This window comes from Aethalodelphis obliquidens, unplaced genomic scaffold (genome assembly GCF_003676395.1).
Source record: "Aethalodelphis obliquidens isolate GAN/ISIS:26980383/991018 unplaced genomic scaffold, ASM367639v1 scaffold6, whole genome shotgun sequence".
In the NCBI taxonomy this organism is placed as follows: Eukaryota; Metazoa; Chordata; class Mammalia; order Artiodactyla; family Delphinidae; genus Aethalodelphis; species Aethalodelphis obliquidens.
The window spans coordinates 75,482,243-75,504,501 of NW_020837950.1; the positions used below are offsets into that span (position 1 = coordinate 75,482,243).

The 22,259-nt window shown below is 55.4% G+C and overlaps 1 protein-coding gene across 1 annotated transcript; it reads left to right on the plus strand.

Annotated features, from left to right (window-relative positions):
- The first annotated feature begins 8,098 nt into the window (after window positions 1-8,098).
- SPON2 (spondin 2) lies at window positions 8,099-13,913 on the plus strand. The gene is made up of 6 exons (XM_027103985.1): window positions 8,099-10,563; window positions 10,988-11,213; window positions 11,576-11,799; window positions 11,878-12,069; window positions 12,171-12,342; window positions 13,504-13,913. The coding sequence occupies exons 2-6, from the start codon at window positions 10,991-10,993 to the stop codon at window positions 13,686-13,688; spliced, it is 996 nt and encodes a 331-aa protein (XP_026959786.1). The 5' UTR covers window positions 8,099-10,563; window positions 10,988-10,990; the 3' UTR covers window positions 13,689-13,913.
- The last annotated feature ends 8,346 nt before the right edge of the window (window positions 13,914-22,259 follow it).

Sequence of the window (22,259 nt, forward strand, 5' to 3'; positions counted from 1 at the left end):
GCCCAGCTCACCCCCGGGCGCGGAGCGTCTGCCGCCCCGTCAGAGCCCAGAAGCCCAGGGCCACCACCCTGGTGCTGGGCGCCCAGGCCCAGAGGCAGGGGCTGCTGTCCTGGGGGCCTGCCCCCTCCACCTGCCCTGGCCCAAACCCCCTCGGGAGTGTGTGTTGGGGTCCTGCCCGTGGGTTCAGCATCCCCTCTGCACTGTACAGACATTCAAGCACCGTCCCCTGCTGCCCACTCCAGCCAGTGCACCCCTCCCCCGACCCCCAGGCTGTCCCTGCAGATCTCAGAGCCCTTCCCAAGGCCGAGCTCTGCTAGACAGGGTCCCAGAGAGGGTGTAAGAGGCAGCGGAGCACACAGCCCGGGAAGAGGCCATCGGGCCGGGTGTTGGGTGAGAGCAGTGAGGACCCTCCTGCCCCCGCCCCCCGGTCCTTCCCGTGTGCGACCATTCAGCACTGTCTGTCTGCACTCGTGGCCGAGACCCAGAGCAGACGGGGAAGCACAGCCTCAACCCGCCCCATATCCTGCTGGGTGGGAGCTCACACTGGGCACCCTTGTCGTGGGCTTGGGCATGGAGGGAGCATGGCGTGGGGTCCCAGCCCTCGTCTGTATCTCAGCCCCGCCCCCCCGGGTAAACGTCCTACAAGGCTCTCACCTGCTCTCTGAGCGCCCGACCTCTGGCTGCCCTGCAGCCGCTTCCCTGCTCGACGCTGCTCAGCTGGCGACTCAGCGTCACCTCTGGAGCCCACCTCTGATGGGTGGGTTGCATTGGGACCGGGGTCTGCAAGAAACCTGGGGCACTTGATCCTCTTCAGCACGCCACGCTTTGGCCCTTGGGTGCGTGACCCTGTAACTGGTGCGTCCCCGCAGGGACCTGGAAGCTCCCGAGAGCTGCGGCCACAGCAAGACCCAAGGGCAGCTCGTAGCCCCGAATGCCCACAAGCCCTCGGGCCACACGCCTTCTAGAACGGCGCCACTCCCCGTGAGAGGGGGCGTCCGCTGCCTGGCCCGTGACCCGGGGCTGTGGCTCCACGACGCACGAGGGCAGGTCGGGAACGGCCATGCAGCTTCCTCCTGGCTCGTGTGCCCAGGGCACCTGCCCGGGAAGCAGCCACCACGCCTAGAGGAAGCGCGGCGCACGCAGAAGCCACGTGCCGGGGCTCCAGGCCCCGCCAAGGTCCCAGCCCAGCACGAAACCCCTGGCAGTGAGCGCAAGGGCCTCTGGAGGACTTCCAGCCACCCAGTGACACCAAGAGGAGCAGGGACCAGCTGCCCACTGAGCCCTGTCCACGTGCAGGTTTGTGGGCAAAACAGGGCGGTGGTTTCCAGGCACTCGGTCCCCGGCTGGCCGGTTAAGCGCCGGCCGATAACCAGAGCAGACCCCACGCGGGGCCCTGGGTGCTGCCAGCCCTGCTGGCGCGGGGCTCCTTCCAGACCCTTCTGAGGCGCGTGGTCCCTGCAGCGCTGGTGGTCTGAGTGCTCACGGGAGCCCCCAAGGCTTCCTGCCCTGAATCCAAAGCCCCACGGCTGCGTCTTCCAGAACACTCTGCAGGGGCGGTGCAGGCAGTCGGGCCTTCCCCCAGGACTGTTGCTCGTGGGTCTATTGGGTTCCTTCTCCTCGGGGTCCACGTATCCACCAACCCCCCCACCCCTGAGATGTCCAGACTCTCGGTTACTCCCGGCGGTACCACTGTGTGAATCTGCCCGTCCGGAACTTCCTTCGCTGAAGGGGCGTTTTCTTCTACACTAAGTCCCCTACATACCGACCTTCAAGTTGTGAACTTTCAAAGATGCGAACGTGTGTTCCCATGTCCAATCACGCAAGTTAGTCATGTGTCTGCATACATTGTCGTGTGTGCAGTCTCTGCCAGTGGTTGTGTTTTGTGTACTTTACTGTACAGTACTGTACAGAGTACGGTAGTAAAGCATCTTTATTTCAGGGCCAGGATGTCCGGAAGCAAGAGTAAAAGCAGCAGTGATGTAGCTGGTACTGCTGTGCTTTTCAAGGTACTGTACCGTAAGGTTAAAAATGTTTTATTTTTCGTTTGTTTTTATGTATTATATGTGTGAAAAGTATAAACCTATCACAGTGCAGTACTATATAGCCGACTGTGTTAGTTGGGTACCTGGGCTAACTTTGCTGGACGTACGAATAAATTGGACTTATGAACACGCTCTTGGAACAGAACTTGTTCGTACGTAGGGAACTTACTATGCTGTATCTTTGAGACAAATTTCCCTGTGTCTTCTTCTCTCTGGAAATACCAGCAGTTTATTGTGAACCCGTGTGCGTGTCTGGTTTCCTCTCTGTTTTTTCTCCTTTGCATCTCATCTTGAATACCAGGCTCCACTCGGGCTGGCATCTTTGCTCTACCCCTTGACGTATCTGGTGCTGAGGACTGTGCCTGGCACACAGGAGTCACCGATTGTTTTGACTGTCTTTTCTTCTTTTTTTAAAAAAATAAATTTATTTATTTTATGTATTTGTTTTTGGCTACGTTGGGTCTTCGTTGCTGTGCGTGGGCTTTCTCTAGTTGCAGTGAGTGGGGGCTACTCTTCGTTGCCGTGTGCAGGCTTCTCATTGCAGTGGCTTCTCTTGTTGTGCAGCACGGGCTGTAGGCGCACGGGCTTCAGTAGTTGTGGCATGTGGGCTCAGTAGTTGTGGCGCACGGGCTTAGTTGCTCCTCGGCATGTGGGATCTTCCTGGACCAGGGCTCAAACCCGTGTCCCCTGCATTGGCAGGTGGATTCTTAACCACTGTGCCACCAGGGAAGTCCTTGACTGTCTTTTCTTGATGATGGTGTCTTTTGAAGAACAAAGGTTTTTCATTTTGATGAAGCATAATTTATTTTTCCTTTGTTTGTTTGTGCTTCAGGTGTCAAAGCTAAGACATCATTGCTTAAGTCCACGGTCACAAAATTTATACCTAAGATTCCTTTTATAGTTTTATAGTTTTAGTTTTACGTTTGGGTCTTTGATCTGTTTTGACCTAATTTTTGTATACGGTGTGAGGTGGGAACCAAGTTCTCTCTTCTGCATGTGGACGTCCATTTGTCTCGGCACCATCTGTGAAGACACTGTTCTTTCCTCTAGCACGTGGTTTTGGCAACCTTGTCAAACAAAGATCAATTGACCATAAATGTGAGGGTTCATTTCTGAACTATCAATAATGTTCCATTGGCTTCTATGTCTATTCTCATGCCAGTGACACACTGTCTTGATTCCTGTAGCTTTGTAATAATTTTTGAAATTGGTAAGTGTGAGTTCTCCCACTTAGTGCCTCTTTTATAAGGTTATTTTGGTTATCTGGGGCCCTATGCAAATCCATATGCGTTTTAAGATCAGCCTTTCCATTTCTGGAGGGGAAAAAAGAGAGGTTGGAATTTTGATAGGGATCGTAATGAATATGTAGATGAATTTGGGGAATGTTTCCATCTCAACAATACTAACTCTCCCAATCAACGAATGTGAGATGTCTGTACGTCTTCTTTAATTTCTTCCAACAATGTTCTGTAGTTTTCAGTGTACGACTCTTATACTTCTTTGCTTAAATTGATTCCTAAGGTTTTTATCCTTTTTGATGCTGTTGTGAATGGAATTGTTTTCTTCATTTCACTTTCAGGTCATTTCTTGCTAGCGTATAGAAATACAACTGATTTTTGTGTATTGATCTTATATCTGCAACCTTGCTAAGCTCATTTATTAGCTCCAATATTTTTTGTACGGATTTCTTTTGACTTTGTATACAAAATCATGTCATCCGCAAACAGAGATAGTTTTACTTCTACTTTGTCAACTGGTTGCCTTTTGTTTCATTTTCTTGCCTAATTTTCCTGGCTAGAACCTCCAACACAATGTTGAATAGAAGTAACAGGAGGGGGCAACCTTGTCTTGTTCCTAATTTTAGGGGGAAAGCTTTCCTTTTTCTTTTCTTGCAATGGCTTTACCTAGTTTTGGTATCAGGGTAATACTAGCCTTGTAGAATGAGTTGGGAAGTGTTCCCTCTTCTATTTTTTCGGAAGATTTAGAGAAGGATTGGTGTTAATTCTCCTTTAAATATTTTGTGAAACTCACCGGTGAAGCCATATGGTCCTGGACTTTTCTTTATGGTAAGTTATCTTTTATAACTTACCACAATCTCTTTATTATAGATCTATTCAGATTTTCTATTTCTTCTTCCGTCAGCATTGGTAGTTTGTGACTTTCTAGGAATTTATGCATTTCATGTAGGTTATATTCACGTACTTTTGTTCATAGGATTCTCTTATAATTCTTTTTTATGTCAGTAAGGTCATTAATAATGTCTCCTATTTCACTGATGATTTTAGTAATTTGAATCTCCTCTTTTTTTTTCTTGGTCTAGCTGGTCAATTTTCTTGATCGTTTCAAAGAACCATCTTTTGTTTTCATCGATTTCTCTCAATTTTTGAAATTCTCCGTTTCATGCATTTCTGCTCTAATATTTATTACTTCCTTCTCCTTGATTCGGAATTAGTTTGCTCTCCTTTTTCTAGTTTCTTTAGGTGGATGGTTAAGTTACTGCTTTGAGACCTTATTTATTTCCTTCTAAGTACTGCTTTGCTTCATCCCATAAGTTTCCATATATTGTGTTTTCATTTTCATTTATCTCAAAAGTATTTTCTAAATTATAATGTGATTTTTTTCTTTGACCCATTGGTTACTAAGGAGTACAAGGTTTAATTTCAATGTATTTTTTAATTTCCCAAATGTCCTCCTGTTACTGATTTTTAATTTCATTCCGTTGTGGTGAGAGAACATATCTTGCCTGATTTCCATCATTTTACGTTTGCTGAGACGTCTTGTCACGTGGTCTACTCTGGAGATGCTCCGTGCGCTGAAGAGCACGGCTGCTGGGCCGAGTCTACCCTGGGTCTGCAGAGTAGCTCACGTCCTCTGTTTCCTTTTGATCTGCTGTCTTGTTGCTTTATCCGTCATTGAAAACAGGCTGTTGAAAGTTGACAGTCCCCAGTGATTATTGTTGAACTGCCCATTTCACCCTTCATTTGTCTGGTTTGCTTCACGCGCTGTGGGACTCTATTGTGAGACGCATATACTTTATAACGGTTACATCTTCCTGACGGATTCGCCTGCCATCATTATCAAATGCTCTTCTCTGTCTCTTGTAACCGTATTTGTCCTGAAGCCTCTTTTGCCTCCTATGGTAGAGTCACTCTCACTTTTGTTTACCGTTTGGTTCATCTGGTTCATCCTTTTATGGGGGGGCTCCGCACCAAGTCAAATACAGACAGCCTTGCAAGCGGGGGTCTTCCAGGAAACCACCGGACAGGTCAAATAATGACAAGTTTCTGGGGACACTCGGCTCCATTCTGATCCCTCCAGTGGCGCTGGGTTGTTGGTTTTCACCATGAATCTGGGCTGTCAATTTTCAACGCTACTACGGAGCTGGAGGGTGGGGCATGGGCCTAGGGCAAATTAAAACACCTAATAGCTTGGAGAGGATGCCGGGAACCTGGAACCCTTGTGCACTGTTAACAGGAATGTGAAATGGTGCAGCAGCTGTGGAAAACAATGTGGCTGTCCCTCAAAACATTAAAAACGGAGCTACCAACTATACTTCAACAAAAAAAAATTTAAAAAAAGAATTTCCATATGATTCAGCAATTCTACTTCTACCCAAAAGACTTGAAAGCAGGGTCCTGAAGAGATATTTGTGCCAGCTTGTTCGGCAGCTAAGATGTGGAGGTGCCCATCGTCAGATGAATGAATAAGCAAAGTGTGGTACATACGTACAGTGGACTATTATTCAGCCTTGAAAAGGAAGGGAATCCTATGAAGGAAGTCAAACACCAACCGGCCACTATGTGACTATTTGCATCAAGCATAACAAGAGGCAAAAATAACTGATAAAGTTGGAAATTAGGACAGTGCTCACTTTGGGGGTGGTAGTGACTGGAAGGTAACAGAAGAGGGGGCTTCACGTGTTCTTAAATTTCTACTCCTTGATCCAACTACTGATTACATGAATGCCTTCCATTTCTGAGAATCCACTGGGCTACAGTCAAGGAAAAATATAATTTTCTTTATGTCCGTTACACTTTGTAAACATTGACTTACAAGAAAAAAAAATTACGGGGACATCAAAAGACACCTGCTACAACATGGACGAACCCAAGAACATTATGCTGAGTAAATAAGCCAGATAGAAAAGGACACACACTGTATGACTGCACTCAGATCATGTCCCTAGAGTCGTCAAAACGACAGAGACGAAAAGTAGCGTGAGGGTTTCCGGGGCTGAGAGGAGGGGCCGGGGAGCCATTGCTGGAAAGGGACAGAGTTTCAGATTCAGAAGATGCCAAGTTCTGTGGACGGAGGGTGGTGACGGCGGCACAACAATGCGAACGTGCTTAATGCCCCTGAGCCGCCACTGAAAAACGGTTGGGATGGGAAAAAGCAAAAGCCTCACAGCTGCTCTTACCAAGAGTCAGCTAGTTTTCTCGACTGAAAAACAGAAAACAAAAAACTGCTCTCCAAGGACTGCTGCAAGCTGCTGGTTAATTTCCGGAGTACAGAAAAAGTCGGTTCTGACCGCTTTTGCCTATTTTCTCCTTGCTATTACAACGGACAGTGTTTCCAGAGGTCCTCACTCTGCCATTTTTGCTGAGGTCCTGGCATCTTAACTGGGATGGAGACACAGCAAATTCTGCTGCACAGACAGTCCTGTGTTTCTGGAAGCCGGCTGCTGAGCAGAGGAGGGAACGCTCATGTTTACAGCCAGACGGAAGCATATCTCCTCCCAGGCCTGCGGTCAGCGGCCACGGGGGCCTCCTCCGTGCAGGTGAGGCTTGGCGAGAGCCCCGGCTCCCCTGGCCCTTCTGCAAGCCAGGCTTGCTCGCAGGGGTGACACCCACAGAGGCCAAGCCAGCGGCGAGGCCCCCACTGGGCCTCCCTGCACGAGCACGGGGACCCGGGTGCTGTGGGGGGGCTCAGCTCGCCCAGCACCCATCCTGGTGCCTCCCGGACCCAGGGTTCCCTGACCTGACTCAGGCCTCACCAATCGGAAGTGCTAAGAGACCTGAACCCAGGATGGAGTGAGGTGAGAAGGAGGGAGGGAGCGAGGTCTCCGGGCAGGTGGGCAGCTGCTCACAGCTGCCTTCCTCAGACTCTGGGCTGCAGGACTCCCAGGGCAAATCCCTGTCTGCTCGGGCAGACTTACTTCTCTGGAGGAGCCAAGACTGCAAACAAGGCAGGGCCGACCAGGCCTTCCGGGGCCCTGTCAGGAGGGGCTCTCCCTGGGACCTGAGACGGGAAGAGGCCAGCCGGGAAAGAGCTGTCCAGATAGAGGGAGCCGCAGTGCAAAGGCCCTGGGGCACACGGGGAGGAGGTGCTGGGACAGGAGGGTGGGCGGGCAAGGGGCCAGCAGGGTGCTGGGAGGGCTCAGCCTCGGGGATGGGAAGCCCGTGTGCGGGCTGTGGCGTCTGGCAGGAACTTGGCCCTCGGTCAACGTCTGGTGAGGGGACAGACCAGCAACAAGCGCGTGCCTGTCAGCCGGCCCCTGAGGAGCCAGATTGCACGCCAGGTCTGGGTGCTCCCAAGGAGATGGGCGTCCCCACACCCAGGGCCCCACCTGAAAGAGCCCTTGTTACCCCGGCCTCAAGAGCCCCTTGGCCAGGATACAAATGGAAGGTCCCGCCGGAGCCCAATGCCCTTCAGGCCCCTTGGGTCCTGGGCCGTGGCAGGGCCCCAGCCCGGGGCACGGACATGACCACTGCGTCCCCAGCATCCCGTGTGCCTGGCCCAGCCTCAGCGGCTCACACAGGGACTCCTGCTAACTCCACGCCCCACCGGGGCCAGTTGGGGCGGCCCAGACCCCGCCCCAAGTCCACCACAGGCAACAATCAGCTAGACGACACCTTTGAGAACCGCCAGCCCCTGGGAGGACAGTGTCAGCGGCTCGCCCTGCGCTGTGCACTCATTTGAGCTACAGTGGCCCTGGGGGGGGTGGTCTGGGGTCAGGGTGCCCGGTGCAGCCATCGGAGTCGTGGGTGGGCGGGGGATGTAGGCAGGCCTGGGAAGCGGGGCTTGGACAGGGCTCTGCCACTGGGGCAAGTGGGGAGGGGCAGCAGTCAGCGAGTGTGGAGTCTGCAGAGGCCTGGCCACAGCACAGCCCTGAGCCTCGGTCCCCCGAAGCCACCTCGGGGTGACTGACCATAGACTGACTTACGGGAGGGGACCCTGGCCTCAGTGTCGGCCAAAGAACCATGCAGTCACCGAAGAACAGAATTCCACCCACAGATGCACCCAGGTCCCCAGCCCCACAGCCTTGGGGAGCAGGGCTTCTGTCCGTTGGGGTCACTCCCGTGTGCCCGGCGCTGAGACCCGGGAGGTGCCGGACATGCGTTTGCAAAGGGATGACTTTACCCGGCGGGGGGCACCTGTGTGCAGAGGAGCCTGCCGTCAAGTGCTGCTCAGATGCCGCCTCACCTGGTGCCTGTGACGGACGGGGCACCGCATCCTGGCTGGTGGAGGAGCCCGGGGCTCAGAGTGTAAGCTGACCCCGACTGGCCAGGCTGCCCCGCCGGAGACCCAGCCCAGGCCAAGGGGCCACAGGCTGCCGGTTCCCAAGGCTCCGTCTGCATCCCTCTCTGAGCAGGGCACCCCGTGCCCCGCTGCGTCCCAAGGACTCCTCAGGCATGCTCTCAGGGTCACTCCAACACCAAAGCAAGTACCTCCCTGTTCACCCTCCCCCGGGCCCCTCCCAGGGGAGCCCTGAGCAAACAGAAGGGCCAGCCTTCAGTCCGCACTGGCCGCACGTCGAGGTGGGGCCCCGGGAGGGCAGAGCTGTGGGTGTGAGGCGTAGGAGGGGAGCCTCCTGTAAAATGGGGCGAGCCCTGAGGCCCCCGCAGCCACTGGACGGCGGGCCAGGGCTGCGCAAGCACGTCCTCGCTTCCTGGCACGAAACGGCCCAGGCCCACCTCCCACTTTCTCTCCCCAAACCCGGATCAGCCACTTCTCCAAGGACACGGTGTGAGCAAAGACACCCCTGCCTGTTCTGCTGGCGCTCGCGAGGGTGTGGGGACGTCCCCAGAGGCCACGTGGCACATCCACGTGTGACGAGCCTTCCGAGCTCCAGCTGCGTCCCTGCACGGCTGGCCTTTCTGCGCGGATGCCAACTAGCATGACACGCACCTCGGAGCGACTGCGGGGTGGCGGTGACCGTCCCACGTCTCCCAGGAAGCCAGACAGAAAAAGATCTGCACTCCCCGCTCTTTTCACAAAGGTTTTCTTTTTGAAAAAGAGTTGTTTTTCATAAAGCATTGCTATTTATGTTCATGTGCAGTAGGTTTAGTTTTGTTATTTCTAAGTGAATTGATAAGTATTCCAAGCATTTCCATTAGGATCTCAAACACGGTGAGATCGATGGATGTCACCCACACAAACAGAAGCTCCTTGTGGGTCTCAGTGACTGTTCAGAGTGTAAGCGGTCCCGAGATCACAGTGTGTGAGAACCGCTGCGTTGGGCTCTGCCGGGAGCCTGAGGACCCGCAGTCTGGACGCGGTGCTCACGGCCGCTTCCCGGCCGTCGTGTTGTTTACTTGGAATGCGGTTCGCTCACTTGCTTTGTCTGCGTTCTATTCTTGTGGGTTCTGTTTATTTTTCTCTCTTTTTTGGAATGTGTAAAACATTAACGCGGTTTCAAAACTCCGAATGCTTCCTTTTAAGCTTTAAAGCTCCCTGGGCGGTTCTTACAAGCCAGACCACCCCACTGTCCTTGTCCTTCCCGGCTCCCAGGCCCCGTGATGAGGGTTCTGGAAATGTTCTCCTGACAGGGAGCAGAGATAAGAATCCGCTGGCATCTTCTTCCGTATGCCAGGCATCCTTGGAGCTCTTCCCCATGCAGGGAAGTTGGGGGGCCCGGGGTCACCTCCTGGCCCTTGGGGAAGGCGGCCTCATGGCTTGGACTCCCCTCGGGGGGACGGTCCAGATGCCCTGGCCACGGCGTGGACAGCGTGGCTCCCCCATGCAGCTCTGCACGCGGGAAGAAGGCAGCTGTGTCCGCTGAACCCAGGACCCCTGCTTCCCCGCCCGCCCCCAGCACTCGGACAGACGGACAGATGTCAGGCCTGACTGTGGCCCCCACGTCCCAACCTGCCCTGCAGGCAGTGCACGCTGGCGGCCCTGGCCCAGCTCTCTTCCCAGCTGCTGGCTTTGGCACCCCCTCCGGGGAGACACCAGGGAGGGCCTGATGGGAAAGGAGAGAACTGGGGGGAGAGGGGGGGCGGGAGGAAAAGACAAAGGAAGGGGTGCGGCGAGTGGCCGGCGCCCGAGGGAGGAGTGACCTCAGCGCTGAAGCAGCATCTGCTCGCGTCAGAGCAGGCGGGCGGCCAGGCCAGCTCCAGCACTGAGGTCCCTTTCTCTCCCTCTCCCCGCGTCCTATCTGCCGCTCCTCTCCGGCGGCCACGGTGGCGGACCTGGGGCCTCATTGGCCGGCCGGGTGCCGCGTCTGCAGCATAAATTGGAGCTCTGGGCTCTTGCTGGGACTCTTGCTCGGCTGCCCACAGCCTCCAGTCGCTCTTGCTGGGTGAGTACTGCGTGCGCTGGCCTCGGCCCCGCAGCCGCACTGGCCTCCTGGCGCTGCCCCCGCCCAGAAACCCGCAGCACCCCAAGAGGGGCAGCACCCCAAGAGGGAGGCCCATCTAGTCCGGGGCACGGCGACCCTCCTGGTTCCCGGGGTTCCCTCAGACGGCAGCGCCAGAGGTGTTTCCCCCAGGAAAGCCGCAGGGCGCTGAGCTGGCTGTGAGCTCCGTGCCAGGTGTAACCGGCCAGGCACCTTGGGTTCCTGTAACCCAACACGGCTTGGCTTTCCAGCCACGGGGTGAGGCCCAGCTGGAGCCTGGAGAGGGAACGTGGAGGGAGGTGCCCGGCGTCCTCGGGGACCTGTAACCAGGGGCCGTGCGCAGGGCATCGGGGACCAGCGGTGCAGCATGTGGCCCCCCTTCTCGTAGGTGATGGGAACCCCGAGTCCGGCTGCCCCCTGGGGCGGAGCCCTCTGGGCCCTCCTCCTGGCCACACTTGGCTGCTCGGCCGGCCAGCCGCTGGGGGGAGAGTCCATGTGCACGGCCCAGCCCCTGGCCAAGTACAGCATCACCTTCACGGGCAAGTGGAGCCAGGCATCCTTCCCCAAGCAGTACCCGCTGTTCCGCCCACCCGCGCAGTGGTCATCCCTGCTGGGTGAGTGCAGTCCCTGCCGTCCCGTGCCCGGCGGGCCTGGCGGTGACCCCCACTGCTCGGGAGGGTACGGTCATCTGACCGTGGCCCCGCACTTCACAGCGTGGAGGGGACCTCACCCAATTCGCTTCAGTGCAGGAGGTCCTGGCTGAGTGCCTACTGTGTGCCAGCAGCAGTGTCCTGGGCTTCGGGGACGTGGCGGGGCAGGGTGGCCTGGGTCACGGGAAGGGCCGGCCGGCTGCCCGTCCTACCCGCGAGGCGCCGGGCAGTGTGAGGCCACCTGCGGGACATCCCGCCCGGCCCCACGAGGGGCGGGACGGTGCCCAGGGGTGATGCTTACACGGGTGGGTGGTGGTGGTGCGCAGGGGCAGCGCACAGCCCCGACTACAGCCTGTGGAGGAAGGGCCAGTATGTGAGCAATGGGCTGAGGGACTTCGCGGAGCGCAGCGAGGCCTGGGCACTGATGCGGGAGATGGAAGCTGCCGGGGAGAAGCTGCAGAGCGTGCATGGCGTGTTCTCGGCCCCAGCCGTGCCCAGCGGCACCGGGCAGACGTCCGCGGAGTTTGAGGCCCACTCCAGGCACTCGCTCGTGAGTGGGGCGGCGTGGACGGTGGGCGGGCGGGCAGGAGGGGGGCGCGGGGGCTGCCGCTGAGCCCTCGGCCCCCAGGTGTCCTTCGTGGTCCGCATCGTCCCCAGCCCCGACTGGTTCGTGGGCATCGACAGCCTGGACCTGTGTGACGGGGGCCGCTGGAGGGAGCAGGTGGTGGTGGACCTCCACCCTTACGATGCCGGGACCGACAGCGGCTTCACCTTCTCATCCCCCAAGTTCGCGACCGTCCCGCAGGACACGGTGACCGAGGTGAGGGGATGGCAGCTCTCTGGGCGGCGCTCCCCGGGAGGACAGTGAGGGGGCGGGGCTGGCCCTTCCTGACCCATCTCCGGGCCGGGCCCCTCCTGCAGATCACGGCCTCCTCTCCCAGCCACCCCGCGAACTCCTTCTACTACCCGCGGCTTAAGTCTTTGCCTCCCATCGCTACGGTGACCCTGGCGCGGCTCCCGCACAGCCCCAGGGCCTTCCCGCCCGCCCCGGGCTTCGGGGGCGGGGGCAACGAGGTCGCCGACAGCCTGCCAGGTGAGCCCAGCTCCCACCCCTCCGTAGCGCCCACGGCCACCCCCCAGCCCCGCTTCACATGCGTGCTCCTGGGTTGCAGGCGCTCGGGCTGGCGGGCAGCCGCGACATTCACCACTGGCTGCGCCGGAGCAGGAGCAGCACTTGGGTTTGGGGGTCAGTCGGGACTTGCTCGGACATCACCTGGCCCTGAGCTCCCGCTCCAGCTCTTACCTCTCACCCTAAATAACCCTCGAAGGCCAGTGCCCGCCCCAGGGGGAACGCCTGTGAAGTGACACCCGCTGCTTTCACAGGGGCAGCCCCGCCCCCGCGTGCGCCCCGCCCCCAGGGCCCTTGGTCCAGGGCTCAGCCCTGCGCCGCCGGCCCGCCCCACGCAGAGCACCCGTCGCCAGGCCACAGAGCTGGGTTGCGTGGCCGCGTGGAGTGTGAGGACGGGTCAAACCGGGAGAGGCTGCCGGTGCTCAGAGGGCGGGGCAGCGCCGCCGGGGCTGCGTGAACCCGCGTCTCCGAGCGCCTTCAAAAGCAGGATGGGAGCATTTGGTTGGGGACGCTGGTTCTGAGAGATTTGGGATTTGGTTCATTCGACTCCAAACTGCAGAGTTAACTCGTGCCCAGCACTTTCAACTGAAAGCCTTTCACACTTCCACAGCCCAGAGTGAGTCGGAGAGGCCCCAGGCCCCGCCCGGTGTCCCCGCTGACCCCTGTGTGCCCTCCTGGCAGCGGGTCGGTGGGGCCGGTGCCGCCCGCGGGGGAGGGGCGAGCGGTGCGCAGGTGCCGGGCGAGCGAGGGGGGCCGCGGCCCCAGTGTGGCCAGCCTCCCGAAGGGTCCGCACCTGGAACAGCAGCGCAGCGGTGGAGACCCTGCCGGTCTGTGCCCACGTCAGAGAACGTTTCACGACAGGATCTCCGCTCTCCCCCAGCCCCACGCCCCGCACCCCGGAGAGCGGGGATCCAGCCGGCATCGGGCTCTCAGGGCGGAAACCTTCACCCAGTCGCTCGGGGGTGGCTTTTCGGGGGTGTGCTTGGTGGCGTGGCCCTGGAGGTGGCTGGAAAGCGCAATGATAAAATCAGGAGTTTCCTGGCCAAGTTCGGAGGCGGTGTCGGGCGAGGACCCCCTTCCTCTCCCGCAGCCCCGCCTCGCTCACCGTCCTCCTTGCGCCCCCAGCTCCGGAGACGCCGCTGGACTGCGAGGTGTCGCTGTGGTCGTCCTGGGGGCTGTGCGCAGGCCCGTGCGGGCGGCCCGGGGCCAAGAGCAGGACGCGCTACGTCCGTGCGCGGCCCGCCAACCACGGGGCGCCCTGCCCGGGGCTGGAGGAGGAGGCCCCGTGCGTCCCCGACAACTGCGTCTGACGCCGGGGCCTCCGAGCCCCCTGAGCCCCGCCGCCGGCGACCTCCGCGCAGAGACTGGCACCTGGCCCGGCGGCCGCGCTGCACGAGAGGCACACCCCGGCCGTGAAATACCTCAGACCTGGTCGCCAGGCAGCCGCCCGGGGCCGCCGGCTCGCCGGCGCGAGACCAACACCTGCCTCCTCGCGTTCCCATCCCAGCTCTTGAATAAAGACCAGCAGGAGACCTGACACCCGGTGCTGTGGTCTGTGTGTCCTGGGCAGGCGCCGGGTGAAGGCGGGGCCGGCAGATGGGCCACCAGACTTCCCTGATGAGCAGGTGTCACCCTGCGGGGAGGAGCCAGTGGACCACCAGGCGCGCACACACACGCGGCGCGCACACACACGGCACATGGGGAACTCAGAGGACCAGCATTACCGCCCCCCCCGGGCCTCTGACCATCGAGGCCCCTGGCCTCGCAGGGGGGGCCCTGAGGCCTCACTCCCGACCTGCCCTAGCCCTTGTCTGAGGTCGGGGTTCACGACCTCGTCCTGCTGGTGTGGATCCCGGCTGGTCCCTCAGGGGACTGCCTGCTCCCTTGACGCCCCCAGACCACTCTTTCTCCTGCTTGGCCTCCTTAGACGCAGAGCCCTCGGCCGCCCACCGCCCAGCGCCACGCCCTCTGCCCTCCTCAGCCTGCTCCGGCCGGTTCTCGGCTCTCGGGCCCTTTCTCTCCCTCGTGGAGATCCGATCGCCCACCCTCTCCATTCCCTTAGGGTCACCTGTCCACCTGAAGGTTGCTCTGGGCGGCCCCCCGGGCTCCCCACGGCCTCGGTCCTCACTCGAGTCAGCATAGCTGACCCTCCGTGTCCCGTCCAAGCGGCTTCCTCAGGCCCTCCCCCGAGCTCCGCGCACCTGCCGCGGGGTCTCCGTCACCGGTCTCCCCTCTGTGCCCCTTGTCCCTCTGCCCCAGCAGACGTGCTCCCCCTTCCACCCAAGGACACGGTTCTCTTGGGCCCGCCCCCGCCGGCTTGCAGACACGCCTGGAAAGGGCTCTCGAGTTTCCCACCAGCGCCTACCCGTCCTCGCAGCCGCCCCCCTCTCCCTGCCGTCCAGGGCCCTGTCTGCCCATCCCTGCACCTGGGGGCCCGTGACTTTGCTCCTGTTCCTTGCCCCGCATGTGCCCTTGACCCCCAGGCTCCCGCCCCAACCCCCCACTGGCCTGTCTCCTCTGATGGCGCCCCTCTCCTCCCTGACACCCCTCCCCACGAGCTCGACCTCGGACCCCCCCAACTCATCCTCTCCACAACAGATTTCTATCCCCCACGGTCATCTTGACCCTTGACCTCAGGGAGGAAGGAGTGGAAGCAGTCGCTCCCAGTCAGGGGTTGGAAGCCCAGCGGAGCCCTGCTCGACAGACGGCACGGGTGCTAGGAGGGAGCTCGTGTGCCCGAGGTTCCCAGCAGACGCGCTCCATGCACTTACGGGCACAGTGCTCCCCAGAGGGGGTGCCAGCCCGCACCCCACCAGGCGCCGCACCCGCATCCCGCATCCCTGGCTCCCTGCACGTCACTGGAGCGCCACCCTGTCCAGATCCCTGGGAGTCCAGGGGCACAGACGTTCCTGCCCCGCAGGCACCCAGCAAGCGGCCCTGGGGTGCAGGGCAGGGGCAGCGGGACTTCAAGTGATTGAGAAGCCTGATTTGCTTCATGTATTTGGCAGGAGCCCTGACACTGAGTACCAGACAGAGGAGCTGGCTGGTTTGGCAGAGGGCGGCCACTGGTGAGCAGTGGCGCAGCAGCCAGACTCCACCCTGAACAGCCCCTCTGACCTCTGAACCCTCTGCCTGGTGTCTGACACGCTCGCAGCGGCAGCCCCAGCATGGGAGCAGCGCACAGCCGGCCCTGCGAGAGCACAGCCTCCGGCACGGGGCTCTGCACAGAGAACACGATTCCCGAACGCACCCCGACGCTCGCCGGGCTTGCGGTCTGAGACCACAGCAAAGGTCTGAAAACCCCAACTAACATCCCGAGGCACTGAGGAGAAATAAGCATAGGCGCCCCCTGCAGACCGCACTGCGGACTCGGACTCAGAATCCACACCTTGACGCGCGCTCAACTCAAACCCCCCGAACACGGGAAAGCGGCGCCCCTCACCTGCAGGAGACACCAAGCTCCAAAATCAGACCACAAAGCCATTGACCTCGGGATGATCCCGTGTGAGACGCAGCCATTGACCTCGGGATGATCCCGTGTGAGACGCGGCCATTGACCTCGGGATGATCCCGTGTGAGACGCGGTGAAGCGGGCTGACTGTGTCATCCACACCTGGGCTCAAAACTCAAGGGTACCACTGAACCGAGCATGTAACACAATTACAGATTGAACCCTGAGTCAATGGGCTAAACGCTCTGGTCAAATGAGAGACTGTAGGCTGGACTCACAAAGCACGCGCCATTTACAGGACAGGGGCCACCCTGTGAGAACACTGAAAGGCCGGGGAAAGATAGTGGGGGGCACCCCCGGGACACCCATGTCCACCCCCTCCTTCTGGAGCGCAGGCTTGGGTGGGGCCAGAACATCTCCTGGCCGCGTGGGAGCGCGAGTCGACGTGGAGGCGCCTGTGCAGAAGGCCGGCACCCGGAGGACAGCACCCTGGACAGGGCCCAGGGCTGAGAGCGGGTCGGAAACAAGTTTGCCGTGTTCCGGAACGAGACTTGAAGGAAGCACGTGCTGAAAGGAAACTGTAAAGGAATCCTGCACTAGGTGACGCTCAGGCTCTGACGAAGAGGGGCTGGGGCGCTGCTGCCACTGGCGCTGGTGATGTGGGTGTGGGGCTGGCGCTGCTGGTGCCGGTGCTGGTGGTGATGTGGGTGTGGGGCTGGCGGTGCCACTGGTGCTGGTGATGGTGTTGGTACTGGTGGTGGTGGCGGAGGTGATGTTGATGGTGGTAGTGGTGGTGGTGATGCAGGTGGCGATGCTGTTGGTACAAGACGCTCTTTCAGGAGGGTGGTTGGGGACGCCCTCCTGACAGGCCCCTCCAAGCAGAGCTCTGAAGGAGGGAGGGAAAGCCTTGCAGAGATATGGCAATGAGTGTCCGGGCAGAGGAACAGCGAGAGGCAGAGGACACAGCCAGGGGGCCTGTGTGGCCAGCACAGAGGGCAGGGGTAGCCCGGCAGGAGGCCGGGGCAGACAGGCTGTGAGCTTCTGCTCCTGAAGAGGTGAAGAGTGGATGGGGCGTCACAGGAAGGCTTTGAGTAGAGAAATCACTCATCAGTGCGCGTTCTAAATGGCTGTCTGGTCATTTTGAGAGCAGAGTGTAGGGGGGCAAAGGCAGAAAAAGAGAGAGTTAGGGGCCACTGCACTAACCCAGAGAAGAGGGAGGTTTGGGCCACAAGGATATGGTGGAAGGGGTTGGAAGTTAATGAATTCCAGGCTTACTTTGATGTAAAGGCAGGAACGGTACTCACAGACTGGAGGCTAACGGTACGTCCCCCAGCTGGCTGCGTCGGCCCAGCCCACCTCAGAGCACTAAGTTCAGCAGGGTCCTGGCTTGAATGGGTCGGCCCGGGTAGGGGGGACCAGCGCGGACAGGCTCCCTCCTGAGGGAGTGCACCACATGTCAAATAGATGAGGGACACCGGGCCAAGCAAAGTGATCCCAGCATCTATGCTGATGCCTGAAGGCCCCGCACATGGGCTAGAAAGGCGTCTGCTGGGATTTCAGGGGGCTGCTGGCTGGGCCAGACAGCCAGCAGCCCTCTGTGTGGGTGGCCGGACACAGAGCCAGCCCATTGCAAAGGAGGCAGAAGTGGTGAGAATGTCCACTGCTGGAGAAGGAAGGGGAGATCATGAAAGCAAGCAGGTCACGGGGATGGGGTGAGCAGTGGGTGGCACTGGGGGGACGGAGGCAGAGGGTAGGACATTGAGGAGTGACAAGAGGGGGCTTCCTGGCAGAGATGGTGGGCTGCAAACCCTATTCCCACCCAAACCCCACTGTTTAGATGGCATAACCCAGATGCCTGCCTGGGGTGCTAGGTCTGCTCGTACACCCTGAGGAGGCTTCTTCCACCACCACTGCACGACTAGACCCCACACTCTGGATGGAAACGCCACTTGAGACGCTGCCCTTTTCCTAAGAGATAGGGGAGAACTGTCACCTCCTCGTCCACTTCTACAAATAAGCAAACAAAAAACTGAACGGGGCCTGGAGCAAAGAGGAGCCGGGGTTAAGCCACATAAGTAAGCGCGTGAGCTGCGGGGTGAGGGCTGAGCTGGGGCTGAGCTTAGGTCAGCGGCAGGACGGGGAAGACGACCAGTCTTCTGCACCAAGTTCAGCCCTCAAGGTCAGCAGCAGCCCCTTGCGTAAGGGAAGAGCAGAAAGTAATCTCTCTGTAGAAAGCTTTCCCAGCTCCCACCCATCAAAACCAAGCAGTGAGTGCCACACAGAAATCACCAATTAAACAAGTCACTAAAATTGAAGGTCAGCAGAAAAAGCCCCAAGATCACAGGTAATGAAATTGTCAGAAATAAAATATAGAACAATGGCAACAAAAAATGACCAATAACACGGGATAATTAGAAACAAACAGATAAATCTGGAAAGGAAAAACTGTGCAGAATGACAAGTCCTCAGTCAGTTGAAGAGCTGAGCTAGGCGTAGCTGGAGAAAGAATTAGTGAACTGGAAGATATATGACCCAGAATGCAGCACACAGAGACAAAGAGATGGAAATATTCAAAAAGATATGGGATATAAAGTTATAAAATGTTTTAAGTTAAACACTCTGAAGGATATAATAGGGATAATGGAGAAGAGATAATATTTAAAGAAAAAACAGTACAAAAGTTACAGAACTGGCTAAAATAAAAAACACCTTTTAGACCACATGCTTTCGTATTTAAGAACCAGTGTTATTCTGTCCAACGGACACGGGAACCAAGAGACAGGGAAGATGGCAGAGTAGGAGGCACCTGTGAGGTGAGACTCCGTCTCCCACCTGGACAGCAACTGCAGGGGAAGAACCCTCTGATGTAACCGTCTGGGAACTCTGGAGTCTGCTGATGGCTTCCAGGGGAAGCCTTGGATGGTAAACCGCAGTTCATTTTGGTCAGTTTCAGCTCTTGGTACCACAGAAGCTACCCACCCCACCTCCCCCAGACAGGAGGCCCGAGGCCAGGAGGCCACGCACCTGTTTCTGGAGCAGCCTGCCCACAGCCTGCAGGAACTGGTGGGGCAAAAAAGACCCTGTACAGATATTGGGGGCCTCTGCTCTGATCACTGATTGCTGCTTCTGATCACAGAGGTGCAGATGAACAGGCCCGCAGCCACTGTTGTTGCACCTCCCCCATTATTGCAAGACCCTCCCCCTCCAGCTGAAGTGACTTCCAGGGGACTTAAAAGGGTTGGCAACCTTCCCCACCCCTTCATTTTTTACTTTTTCTCCCTTTTGGGAACCAAACATTAAAGACAGGGACATTCAAAAACAACTGCAAACGCAGGGAAAATTATTGATAGAAACTGACCATGCATGCCCAGAAATGACCTGAGAAGACCTTAGGTTTACACCTTAGGCTGGTCCTCAGCACAGAGACAGCCTACAACTACGAACAACAGTAATAACACCAAACAGCAAACTCTGGGGAAGGGGGAGAATCTGATTTCCAGAATTACCACATTATGAGATCCGACTGTCCAGTGTTCAACAAAAAAGAATGATCACAAGGCCCACAAATAAACAGGAAATGTACGGCCTACACACCTACACAGAGGAAAACATAAATCAACAGAAACTGCTCCTGAGAAGAGATCTAACGGCAAACACGCTGGACAAAGGCTTTAAAACAACTGCCTTAAAGGTGCTCAAAGAAGTAAAGGAAGATATGGAGAAAATCAAGAAAACAAAACGGAAATACCAGTAAAGAGATGGAAGACCCATAAAGAAACCAAAAAGAAATTCTGGAGCTGAAAAGCATAATAACTGAAATTTAAAATCCACCAGAGGGATTCAAAGGCAGACTTTAGCAGGTAGAAGAATCAGTAAACTTAAAGCTAAGACAATGGAAATTATCAAGTTTGAAAAATAGAATGAAAACGATGAAAGAAGAGTGAACAGAGCCTAAGGGATGTGCAGGGCACCATCAAGCAGGGCAATGTGCATGCTTGGGAGTCGCAGAAGGAGAAGAGGAAGGAAAGGGCAGAGAGAACATCTGCACAAATAACGGCTGGAAACCGCTGGAATCTGATAAAAGACATCAAGACAAAAAGCCCAATGAACTCCAAGTAAAATGAACTCAAAGAGACCCCCACTAATACATATTATAATCGAACTTTCAAAAGACGAAGAATCTTGAGAGCAGCAAGAGAAGCAAACTGTCACATACAAGGGACCCTTAACAAGACTGTGGGGGCCAGAAGACTCATGTATTAAAAGTGCCAAAAGGAAAAAAAAGCTATCAACCAAGAATCCAGTATCTGGCAAAACTGTCCTTCAAAAGTGAGGGAGAAATGAAGACCTTCCCAGAAAAACAAAAGCTGAGGGGGTTCATGACTACTAGACCTGCCCTGCAAGAAATATCCTTCAGGTGAAATGAAAGGACATCTAAGCTGTATGGAGAAATAAATACCCCAGTAAAGGTAAATACATGAGCAATTATAAAAGCTAGTATCATTATAACAATGGTTTGCAACTGCAACTTCATTTTCTACGTGATTTAAGAGACGAATACGTTTAAAGAAAAATATTGTTAGTGTAAAATCTAGTAATACTATAACTTTGGTTTGTAACAACGAATCTTGTTTTCTACATAATAGAAATAAGAGACTAATGCATTTAAGATAATTATGAGTTTGTGTTTCGGGGCATACAATGCATAAAAGTGTAATTTTGTGGGACCTCCCTGGCAGTCCAGTGGTTAAGACTCTGTGCTTCCACTGCACGGGGCACAGGTTTGATCCCTGGTCAGGGAACTTAGATCCCGCATGCTGCATGGCATGGCCAAAAATGATAATAATAAAAATAAAATTTCAAAATGTAATTTTGTGACATCAGAAACTGAAAGGGATGGGAAGAGTGCTGTAAAGGAGCAGAGTTTTTGTATGTTTTTGAAGTTAAGCTGGTATAAATTCAAATTAAGAGTGTTATAACTTTAGGATTTAAATGTAATCCCTGTGATAACCACAAAGAAAATAGATATAAAATACACACAAAAAGAAATGAGAAAGGAATGTAAACACTCCTCAACAGAAAAATCAACTAAACACACAGAAAAGACCGTAATGCAGGACATCGGGGCCAAAACAACCCTCTAAGGCTTATAGAAAACAAACAGCAAAGTGACAGTAGTCCCTCCCTATCAGTAGTGACTTTACATTTAAATGAATTAATTTTTCTCATCGAAAGACGCAGATTGGCAGAATGGATAAAAACACATGATCCAACTTTATGCTGTTTGCAAGAGACCCACTTTAAATCCAAAGACACAAATAGAGTGAAACTGAAAGGATGGAAAGAGACGACATTCCTTCCTGATTTCCTGCATTACTGTCTTTTCTGTGTGTTTAGTTGATTTTTCTGTAGAGGAGTGTTTACATTCCTTCCTCATTTCTTTTTCTGTGTACTTTATATCTATCTTCTTTGTGGTTATCACAGGGATTACATTTGAATCCTAAAGAGAGCAGGGGTGGCTATACTAATATCATATAAAGCAAATTTTAAATCAAAAATAGTTGCAAGAAACTAAGACGGACATTATACATTAATAAAATTTTCAATACAACAAGGAAATATAGGGACCTCCCTGGTGGTCCAGTGGTTAAGACTCTGTGCTTCCACTGAAGGGGGAGTGGGTTCGATCCCTGCTCAGGGAACTTAGATCCCGCATGCCATGCGGTGCAGCCAAAAAATCTTTTTTAAAAAAAAAGAATAAAAAAAAGGAAAATATAACAATTATAAACATTTACACACTTAATGACAGAATATCAAAATATATGAAGAAAAACTGACAAATTTGAAGGGAGAAATAGACGGTTTTACAATAATAGTTGGAGACCTCAATACCCCACTCACAATAATGGATAGAACAACCAGACAGAAGATAAGTAAGGAAACAGAGGACTTAACCAACACCATAAACCAACTAGATCTAACAGACATGCACAGAACACTCTACCCAATGACAACAGTATACACAATCTTCTCAAGCGCACATGGGACACTTTACAGAATAGATCATATGTCAGGCCACATATTAAGTCTCAATGGATTTTAAAAGGTGATATATCAAATATCTTCTCCAACCACAACAGGATGAAGTTAGAAATCAACAGCAGAAGTAAAACTGGAACATTCACAACTTTGTGGAAATTAAACAACACACTCTTAAACCAATGGATTAAAGAGGAAATCACAAGGAAATTAGAAAATACTTAGAAAGGAATGAAAACAAAAACACAACATACCAAAACGCATGGGATGCAGTGAAAATAGTGCTGGGGGGTGGGGGTGGGGGGTTATAGCTATAAACACATTAAAAAACAGGAAAGAGCTCAAGTCGTCAATCTACCTTTAAAATCTAAGGAACTAGAAGAAGAAGAAA